This window comes from Bufo bufo, chromosome 1 (genome assembly GCF_905171765.1).
Source record: "Bufo bufo chromosome 1, aBufBuf1.1, whole genome shotgun sequence".
NCBI lineage: Eukaryota > Metazoa > Chordata > Amphibia > Anura > Bufonidae > Bufo > Bufo bufo.
The window spans coordinates 387,839,169-387,850,164 of record NC_053389.1 but is presented as its reverse complement, the minus strand read 5'-3'; the positions used below and the strand labels follow the sequence as shown (position 1 = coordinate 387,850,164).

The 10,996-nt window shown below is 46.6% G+C and overlaps 1 protein-coding gene across 1 annotated transcript in view; it reads left to right on the top strand.

Annotated features, from left to right (window-relative positions):
• The first annotated feature begins 1,723 nt into the window (after positions 1-1,723).
• The window catches only part of SIMC1 (SUMO interacting motifs containing 1), a 70,091-nt gene continuing 60,818 nt past the window's right edge, over positions 1,724-10,996 (top strand). The window contains exon 1 of the mRNA XM_040405610.1: positions 1,724-1,953. Coding sequence (XP_040261544.1) covers positions 1,834-1,953 — 120 coding nt within the window. The 5' untranslated portion in view covers positions 1,724-1,833. The remainder of the gene's footprint in view (positions 1,954-10,996) is intronic.

Here is a 10,996-nt window from a genome sequence, read left to right as displayed (position 1 = left end):
TTAATTTACATATGTATCAAATCGGTTTTTATACACAATAAAAGCACACAGAGCTATGGGGACTGGGTATTGCGGATGTGCTAGCGGCCATCTAGCAGCCCATGTCCTCAGCTCTATATCCAAAATCCTGGTGACAGGTTCCCTTTAAAGGAGTTATCCAACCCCTATAATGACCCCCCCCCCCCCTTCCTTGTTGTAAGTGGGCAAATAAAGGGGTAGCACTATTCTGAAGGGGCAAAACTATAGTAAGGAGGCACTAACAGGGCAACACTAAGGAGTCATTCCTACAGTGAGGGAGGCATAACTACTGGGTGGGGGCGCTATGGGAGCATTTAACTATTAAAGGGGAACTCTACTGTGTGGGACACTTAGGGGGAATTCTACTGTGAAGAGGTACTAATGGGGCATTACTACTGTGTGGGGCACTTAGGGGGAATTCTAGTGTGAAGAGGTACTAATGGGGCATTACTACTGTATGGGGAGCACTCTATTGTGTGGGGCACTTAGGGGGAATTGTAGTGTGAAGAGGTACTAATGGGGCATTACTACTGTGTGGGGAGCACTCTATTGTGTGGGGCACTTAGGGGGAATTGTAGTGTGAAGAGGTACTAATGGGGAATTACTACTGTGTGGGGAGCACTCTATTGTGTGGGGCACTTAGGGGGAATTCTACTGTGAAGAGGTACTAATGGGGCATTACTACTGTTTGGGGAGCACTCTATTGTGTGGGGCACTTAGGGGGAATTCTAGTGTGAAGAGGTACTAATGGGGCATTACTACTGTATGGGGAGCACTCTATTGTGTGGGGCACTTAGGGGGAATTCTAGTGTGAAGAGGTACTAATGGGGCATTACTACTGTGTGGGGAGCACTCTATTGTGTGGGGCACTTAGGGGGAATTCTAGTGTGAAGAGGTACTAATGGGGAATTACTACTGTGTGGGGAGCACTCTATTGTGTGGGGCACTTAGGGGGAATTCTACTGTGAAGAGGTACTAATGGGGCATTACTACTGTTTGGGGAGCACTCTATTGTGTGGGGCACTTAGGGGGAATTCTAGTGTGAAGAGGTACTAATGGGGCATTACTACTGTATGGGGAGCACTCTATTGTGTGGGGCACTTAGGGGGGAATTCTAGTGTGAAGAGGTACTAATGGGGCATTACTACTGTATGGGGAGCACTCTATTGTGTGGGGCACTTAGGGGGGGGATTCTACTGTGAAGAGGTACTAATGGGGCATTACTACTGTATGGGGAGCACTCTATTGTGTGGGGCACTTAGGGGGAATTCTAGTGTGAAGAGGTACTAATGGGGCATTACTACTGTATGGGGAGCACTCTATTGTGTGGGGCACTTTGGGGGAATTCTACTGTAAAGAGGTACTAATGGGGCATTACTACTGTATGGGGGGCACTCTATTGTGAAAGAACCACTAAGGGGGCATAACTACTGTTCAGTGGCACTTCAGGGGCAATACTAATTTTTGGGGGCACTCATGAAATGTCTGTACTAGACCAACCAATGTGTTAAACCGGCCCTGACTAGAGTGCATATGACAAGGGAGGACATTGGTAGGTGGCACGCGGATGCCACTGGCTAGTAGAGGGTGCTGTGAACCTTACCTCCAGCGCACAGCGCCGCTCATCACACAGGAGGCGTGGTTACCTGATGGGCCAGCCAATCACTGCAGGCCACTCCGCCCCCTGCTGCTATATCAGGAACGCCCGGGGCGCTCCTCCAGAAAGCTGGCGCCCGTTATGCCGTGCAGTGTTTATTGGGGGCTGTGTACTTATTATTCGGGTCCTCATGACACCCTGTCACATTGAAGTCCGGCATGGACGACGTCATAGTAATAAGCCTTTCGGATGAGTCAGAAGAAGACGAGCAACTATGGAAGAGAAAAAAAAGTCGCAGACAGAGGGGGAAGCGCCCTCGAAGCGCCTCACCTTCACAGGTAGGTATCCCATGGACGGGATAGAATTCCCCCAGTCACGTGACAGGAGGCAGGCTTCAATATACGGGTGTCGGAGAGAGGTAGGTGACAGGTGTTGGGTGTGCGCGGCTGATGGTAATGGGGCGCTGTTTTCTGAGAAGTGAAAGTGAAACTTCAGGAGCTGCCCAAAATGGAGCACGTGACCCTTTTATAGCTAAACATGAAGTGGCGCAGACTGTATCTGGTGCGTGAGCTGTATGTGCCGCAGGGGCTACATGGGGAAAGGGGGCGTGGCTGACACATGGTTTGATCAGAATGCGGTTTATTTATTTTTTTGTAAGGTTTCCTTTTTTTATATATTAAACAATGTTGCTGTGTCTTTTTGTGAACAGATGTAATGAATAAACTGTTGTGGAGAATCAAGTAACCACAAAACCAGGAAAAATCCATCCCCTTCAACCATTTGACTGCTGGCCCCGATCCATGCTGCCCTATGCAGAAGCCCAGTTTGCCCTGGATTGTTTTATAAAATTGAGATGATTTATGTCTCCAGTCAGTGATAGAAAATGGCTATTCTGATGGGAATCCTCACCTGTCAGATGGCTACTAGCGATTATTACAGCAGCGTGTAACGGATATCACTAGACAAGCGCTGCGCAGGTTTTATGCTTAAGATCCAGTATCGGCAGGAGGGCGGTGTGACGTGGAGACTATAGAGGTCAGCGGGGGACCTGATTACATGCACAGAAGTCCATGTTAGGTTTCACCCACATCTAGAGGATGAGCCTGGAGCTTCTGTGCAGATACCATCAGAAAGGGACAGAATGGTGAAGCATGCAGCATCTTCTTGTTTGCGACAATCCTGGGTTTTCTAATGGAAACAAAATCCAGCATGTGGCGTCCATTTCTGTCATTTGGAGATACATCTTCCATTATTTTAAATTTTCTCCTTCTATAGTGCATAGTTTTGTGATTGTTGTTAATTACTCTTTTGTAATTAACATTTATTTCAGCCATTTATCCCTTTTATATTTTATTTATTTTCTTAGGGAAAATTCCCCTATTTAAGGCTGAGTTCACCCACAAATTGCGGGCCGCAGGGCACGATCACCGGCCTTGGTCAGCCGCATCGGATCGCGGACCCATTCACTTTAATGGGTCCGCGATCCGCCCGTTCCTCAAAAAGATAGGATATGTTCTATCTTTTTGCGGAACGGAAGTACGGGCCGCAACCCCACGGAAGCACTCCGTAGTGCTTCCGAGGGGTCCCGTTCCGTGCGGCCGTTCCGCAATTCCGGATTTGCGGACCCATTGAAGTGAATGGGTCCGCATCCATCATGCGGAATGCACACTGAACTGTGGCCGTGTATTGCGGCCCGCAATACGGCCACGGATCACACACGTTCGTGTGAACTAGGCCTAAGGGGTTGTCTGGGTTGAGAGCTGAACCCGGACATAAGCTCCCCATTACCATGTCTGAGTGAAGCATTTCTAGCTCCGAAGCGCTGCTCTGCATAGTGCAGGACAAAAATGCTTTGTTTATGGTCGGTGATGTACCCAGCTTTTTCTCAGTATGCTAGGTGGAGGCTTTTGCCTAGCGGTGATCCTGGTGATGTCACTGGCACTAATGGGTGGTCTTTAGCGCTGCCCTAGCCTGTAAAACAGCCTAGGACAGTGCTAAAGACTGCCCATTTGTGCCAGTGATGTCACCAGGATCACTGCTAGGCAGAAGCCTCTGCCTAGCACACCCATGAGAAGCCCAGTACGTCACCGGTGATAAAGAGAAAGCCCTTCGAGTGCGATGCTGGTTAGTCTATCTCCCGTACAGAAGGTACTGACTTTCACACAATTTAATAGAGAATGGTGTAACTAGAACATTTCTAAATCGCTACATAAAAAAAAAGTCGGCATCAACCTCATCTGTTCTGTGATCTCCGGAGCTGAAAGCAAACATGGTGGGAAGGAATGCCACAACAGTACATTGCTGGCAGGCTTCATGGAAGGGAGGCGCCCCCTGCTTAAAAGTGCCCCCCTCCATCTTCCTCCTGAGTGTCTTCCTGTCTCTTCCAGGTGGGGAGAGGGGAGTCTGCAGTGCAGTCACTAGGGACTTTCCTTGGTTAATTGGGTCTCTTTTATATGCCTGTTGTGATGTTCTAGATCCCTTTAATTTCTGAGCGTGATTGGAGGGGGAGGAACAGGGGCAACTGGAGTCTAATGGAGTCCCTCAAGTCTAGCTGTCTGAGTGGGTGATGTCACCTGAGTGGTGGTCCCTGAGACTGCCTGCTGGTTTGGAGGCAGGCCTTCTTTTTTTTTTTTTTTTTTTTTTGGTTCTCATCGCTAATTGGCCAGAATTCTTGCATGTAGGTTAAGGCGGAAGCCTTCCTCTGACCCAGGAACAGGTGCTCTATATTTCGGCAGCATGCGTCCTGTGATCACGATGTCGAAACCGGGCATGGGTATGGCAGTGAGTGTACTGGGCATTCAGGACTGTGGCTAATGTGTATTCCCTTCTCCCTCCATAAGGATGTCAGTAAGACCCAAGGCAGCACAAACATCTTAATCTACTAGATGTGAAATTATATCATCCAAAAATTCCATTACAAAGATATGTAAATAATATACAGCTTTGGCAGAAACCTCTTCCTGTGCATGTCAGCCTTCTACTTCTAGAAGAGGTACTCCTACGCCTTCCTTTTCTTCCTCAATGGGATTCTGAGATTGAAAATAATGTTTGGGGAATAATTTCGGATATTTTCTGAGGATTCTTTATTTTTGTCTGGATAATTTATTGAAGGCTGTTTGAGCAACAGTGGCAATTAGAAAATGTTAAAATTAAAGGGACAGTCCATGAACAAATGCAGTGGACTGGTGTGTTTTTCTAGTACATAAGTTACATTGCCTAATAAAACGTGAATGTAGAGAAACTTTTCTATCTGGATTTCTTCAACCATGCGGCATAGATTACCCTTTAAGGGTGAGAAAAACCTGACCGATTGTCCTAAAGTTGACATTATGCAAACTGGAACAAGAATTCATTGCCTTTAAAGTCATGGGATCCTTACAGCACTCTATGGATAAATAGGTTTATTCCTGTCTTTAAAAAACATGGGAAAACCGCAACAACTCTTTAAAGAGGCTTTTTCAGCATGATCAACCCTATTAAACCAGGCTTCTGCCTGGTAGGGCTCATTGTGCTGATTTTGAAGGATACTATTCTTTTGTCTGTATGTTAAACAGCTGCAGAGATCTGTGTTTTTATTCATGTGCAAATGAGCAAGTTGGAGCACTAAAGGGTGGGGCTGAATCCTTTAAGCACTTCTGTAACTCCCCCTGCTTACTATACAAAATATCTTTTCCAGGACGTCCCCCATGACGGCACATGGGAGGTTGTCCTTGTAGGTCTCTGTAGGGACAGGAAGCAAGAGTTTTTAAAGGCCCCTCTAGGGCTGCAACGAGTACTCAACTAAATAGAGTAATTCGACACACAAATCATCGATGCAAATTTTTTGCATCGAGGATTAGTTTCTCATGTGACAACGGAGCGGGAGTGAAGCGCTTGCTATTACTCCCGCTCAGTGGTCTCCCGCTGCACTCTGAATACTCACCTTTCCAGCAGGGGGCCTCCGGACACTCCACAGCACGTCCATGGTCCTGCGCTGCACTGACCTCCTGATGTGCGCACGCTGTGACCTGACGCGTTATGTGACGTCAGGCGCAGAGCAGCGCAGAACGATGGAGCGTTGGCGGTGCCCCTGTTGGAAAGGTAAGTTGGTGCAACTAAGGCCGGTGCAATTGATACAATTCACATCTGAGTCCGACTATTTCCTCAGACTCGGCCGACTGTCTTGTCAGATGCGGGGACTTCGGCTAGATCTCAGGAATTGGAGGAAAGTAGTGAGTACAGGAGATTCCTCTTTAACCCAGAGGATATAGAAGAATTGATCCGAACCATCAGGGCTACTATTAAGATGGAGGTCCCTAAGAGATCCAATTCAGTCCAGGAGGAGATTTTCGGGGGTTTAGGGGAGAGGCACAAATCGGTGTTCCCGGACAATATCCAGAAGATGATACGGGCAGAATGGGAGAAGCCAGAGAAGGGTTCCTTTATCCCACGGGGCCTCAAAAGGTGATACCCCTTCAACGAAGCGGACTGTGCCGACTGGGAGGCCATTCCCAGGGTGGATGCTCCCGTCGCTAAGGTAGCGAAACGAACGGTCCTTCCGTTTGAGGACGCAGCTCAGCTCAAGGACCCTCTAGATAGGAAAGCCGAGAGTCTGCTCAAGAGAACCTGGGAAGCTACAGCAGCTCTCCTAAAACCGGGGGTAGCAGCGACATGTGTGGCTCGTACACTCGCAGTGTGGCTTGAACAACTAGATGACCTGCAGAAACCTCAGATCTCCTTCACAGACACATCCAAGTGGTTCTCTCACGCCTCCAGAACTTGGGCTGGTTGATCAACCGGGAGAAGTCCGACATGTTCCCAGACCATCGGAAGGTATTCCTGGGTATTCTCTTGGATTCAGTTCTTCAAAAATCTTTTCTCCCTCCGCTAAAGGTACAGAAGCTGAGGTCAAGGGTCCTCCACTTCACCAAGCAGTCCCGTTGCTCAATAAGGCAGGGCATGGAAATGCTGGGCCATCTCACCTCCTGCATCCCCGCGGTAGCCTGGGCCCAATTCCATACGAGACCTTTACAGAAGCTGGTTCTAAAACAATGGAACGGGTATCGATCATCCCTGGACCAGGGGTTGTCAGTGTCCCGGGAGGTAAAGGCTTCACTGGGCTGGTGGCTCAAGACCAAGAACCTGGAATCGGGGGTTCCATGGAGGCAGGAAAGTGTGTTTTCCCTCACGACGGACGCCAGCTCTTGGGGCTGGGGGGCCCTCACGGCTTCAGAGACTTTTCAATGGATTTGGTCAGAGGACCAGAGAAGGATGTCCTCCAACTACAGAGAACTCCGTGCGGTGTGGGAAGGTCTCAGGTCCATCCAAATACAGGCCAAAAATCGCCACGTCCTGGTCCATTCAGACAATTCCACTGCGGTGGCATTTATCCAGCACCAAGGAGGAACAAGACACGGTCATCTCCAGAGGCTCTCAGACCGAATCTTCCTTTGGGCAGAAAGGAATCTAGAATCCCTTGCGGCAGTACATCTAAAGGGATCTCTGAATCTCCAGGCGGATTACCTCAGTCGGCAAAGTCTGGATCCAGGCGAGTGGTCTTTGTCCCAGACCGCTTTCCAACAGATTCGGGACCGTTGGAATCCCATCCTAGACCTGTTCGCATCAGCAAAGAATCGCAAGGTTCAGAATTTCTTCTCCCTCAATCGAAGAGACCCATGTGTGGCAATAGACGCTTTTACCCAGAGCTGGACGACTGGCCTAGTCTATGCCTTTCCCCCGATACCAGTAATCCCAAGACTGCTCCAAAAGTTTCAGTCCGAAAGTTGCAGACTGATTCTGGTGGTCCCATTCTGGCCCAGGAGAAGCTGGTTCAGGCTCCTCAGCCCGGAAGACCCCATTCGTTTCCGGCCAGAGGTGGGTCTTCTAACCCAGGGTCCTATACCGCACCCCAATACCAACCTCCAAGCTGTCCGCTTGGATTCTGAGCAATCCCTCTTGCTAGGGTTCTCTGAAAGAGTAGTCAAGACCCTCTTACTCAGTAGGAAGTCCAACACCTCCAAAGCGCACCTCAAGGTTTGGAGGACGTTCGCCTCCTGGGGCGGAGTCAGGTTCAACCAGTCCACCCCTAATATCCCGCTTATCCTGGAATTCCTCCAGGATGGGCTGGATTTGGGTCTTGCTCCTAACACATTGCGAGTTCAGGTGTCTGCCTTGGGGGCCCTCTATAATACCAGCCTTTATGAGGTCCCCTGGGTAGCAAGATTCCTGAAAGCGGCAGATCGACTAAAACCCAGTCAGGAATATGGTTGCATCATGTAACCTCAACACCGTCCTTTTTAGGGCTGTCAGATGTTCCGTTTGAGCCTCTGCTCTCCCTATCTATTAAGTGGCTCACTTTGAAAACCATCTTCCTAGTGGCCATATCCTCCGCAAGGAGGGTTTGCGAGCTCCAGGCCCTGTCCATACAGGAACCCTTCCTCAAGGTGCTAGACGACAAGCTCATTTTTCAAATTAGACCCCGGTTTTCTCCCCAAGGTGGTCTCCTCCTTTCATAGGTCGCAAGACATAGTTATCCCATCTTTTTTTCCTAACCCTAAAGACGAGCAGGAATCTAGATTCCACAATTTAGATGTTAGGCGTTCAGTTCTTCATTATTTACACGCCACAGAGGAGTGGCGTATCGACAAGAATTAATTTATCCAGTTTTCAGGTCCAAATAAAGGGAGGAAGGCAGCTAAGAGCTCTATATCCCGCTGGATTAGATGCACCATTTCCGAGGCCTATAAAGCCTCCGGTAGAGGCTCCTCCATCCCTTAGAGCCCACTCAGTTAGATCGGTCTCCACTTCTTGGGCTGAAAGAGCCTCTGCTTCGTTAGAACAGATCTGCAGGGCAGCTACCTGGAAGAGGGCCCACACCTTCACCAAGCATTATAGGGTGGATGTGTTTGCTGACGAGGACTTGGCCTTTGGACGTAAAGTCCTAGGTGCTGTAGTCCCCCCCCAAAGTTACTTTGTTAGTTCTCAGTTTGTGCTGTCATGGAGACGACTGGGGAAATGAGTATTACACTCACCGGTAATCCGGTTTCCTGGAAGTCTCCATGACAGCACAACTTTGTCCAGCCCTTGTTTTTTCTTTGTCAATAGACTATTTGGCTAGTTTTACGTTCTACCCCTTGTCCTAGTTCTGTTATAATACACTGGCGATGAGGGGTGGGGGTGGGGTTTTAACCTCTGTGCTTTTTCCTGTCCTATCAGAGGAAGGCAATCTCAGTTTGTGCTGTCATGGAGACTTCCAGGAAACCGGATTACCGGTGAGTGTAATATATATATATATATATATATATATATATAATTTTACACAATCATTTAATGCTTTGCTAGATTGAGTCTAGATTCTTCTGCAGGTAGAATGAAGCCTCACAATATCCTAAGACTACATCTCAATATGGAGATCAATTTATTTAATCATTTATTTATTCGCCAATCTAGATGGTATAATTTCACCCACACTATCAAATTAGTCTTAATAAAATGAAATATAATTTTCTGTGTCTCTTACCAAGTCCTAGTAGGAATCTCACTCCTGCTCCTAGGAAAGCTGGGTGGTCCATCATAGCGCATCTCATTATGGCTTTCATCTCGATAGACCCCTCTAGAGAGCTCCACTTCTCTCTTTTCCTTTTTTTAATCTCCATCTCTTTCTTTTCCCTTGCTACCCTTCTTATGCTACTCCGCACACGAGTAATTATCCCCCCCTTATCTAAGAATCATCCCCTTTAGATTAGGGATTCCCAATCGGGTAGGGTGGGTGTATTCGCATGCTAATAACATCATGACATTGTATCAACTCCTAATATGGTATAGAACAAATAATGAAATAATATAATGTCCATCTGCCTCCCAGGTGGCACTGCAGTACTGTAGATGAACATTCCAACATTTAAGCATTAAAATTAAATATCTAATTTGTTCACATGAACTCGTTGACCTTTCTTACTAAATCATTGAGGAAGGTCTTTTCCTGACACTTTTAATTACCTATATCCTGGACTTGTTGGAGTTGACTGTCTTCTCCTATCTTTTTGAAATATAGGTTGACTTGATGAAAATTTTATATAGCGGCTTTGATGCTTGGCATCGGAACTTGTACATTTCATTTATCTACATCCATGAATAACTATTATTTTTGAAATGGCATTTACTTTTCCCAGAAACCCAATTAACAAACTTACTTGTTTCTGTACCTTCTACAATACCTTCTAAATAGTAAATACATGGTATGACATATATATAAATCGATACATTGTTACACATAGATAACACATTATATGAATTATTGATTAACATATGTTGTAAACTAAATATACCATGCAGATATATATAATTGAACCTCATACAGCAGGTGTGCCTCAAGGATATGAGTTCCTATCAAGTAACCTTGTTCCCTCCAGACAGATGTCTTAGGGAGTTGGCATACTCCTTACAGATGGTCCCATATCTTTAGCAATAACTTTTAAATACAATGTCCGTTTATGTTCACAATAATTTTTTTTTTTTTTTATAAACTGAACTTGCCATGAACTCATCTGTTTTTTTTTCAGCCAGATAACAAACCTTTGGTTCAGGCTGATTTTATTCTTAAAGGCAATGAGATGAGCATTCATTTTGATTATAATATCATTAGATAATATTGTATACGTATGAAAATGCACAACAGTGTCAGGAGGAGCAAGGGGGGAGAGCTGAAGGCACGGGAGTGGGCTGATGGCACCAGGGGGAACTGACGCACTTGGGCTGATCGCACAGGGGATAACAAAGGGTGTTGGACTGATGGTAAGGGGGGGTCTGATTTGAATTTTTTTTTATAAATGAAAAGTTTTTTTTCCCCCTTAGATTACTCGATTCATCATAAAAAAAAGTGTTCTATTTCTAAAATAATCGTTTACTGCAGCCCCCCCCATTCAGTGTTCTTCCTGTCCCTACAGGGAGTTGGCAAGAGAGGCCCTCTGCGACAAAGGTGCTATTAATTACTCTGGCCTGGCCCAAAAGGAGCTGGTATTCGCTCCTCAGAGCAATGTGCATAGAAGATCCATTAGTCTTTCCCAGGAGACAGGATCTTCTTGTTCAGGGCCCTCTGAAGCACCCAGATCTGAAGACCTTGAGTTTGCCTGCCTGGATCCTGAAAGGGAGATGCTAAAAAGGCAAGGTCTTCCTGAAAGTCTCAACATTACAAAATAGTCGGAAGCCAGTTACTTCGGCCATTTACGGAAAAATCTGTAAAAAATTTGCTTCCTGGTTGTCTAGGAACACCCAGACTGTTCTTTACCTACCATTACGATTTCCTTCAAAAAGTTTTTGATTTAGGGTTGAGGCCTAGTGCCTTTTTAAAAGTCCAAGTTTCGGCTATTTCTGCTTGCCTAGATTTTCTGTTAGCAGAACATA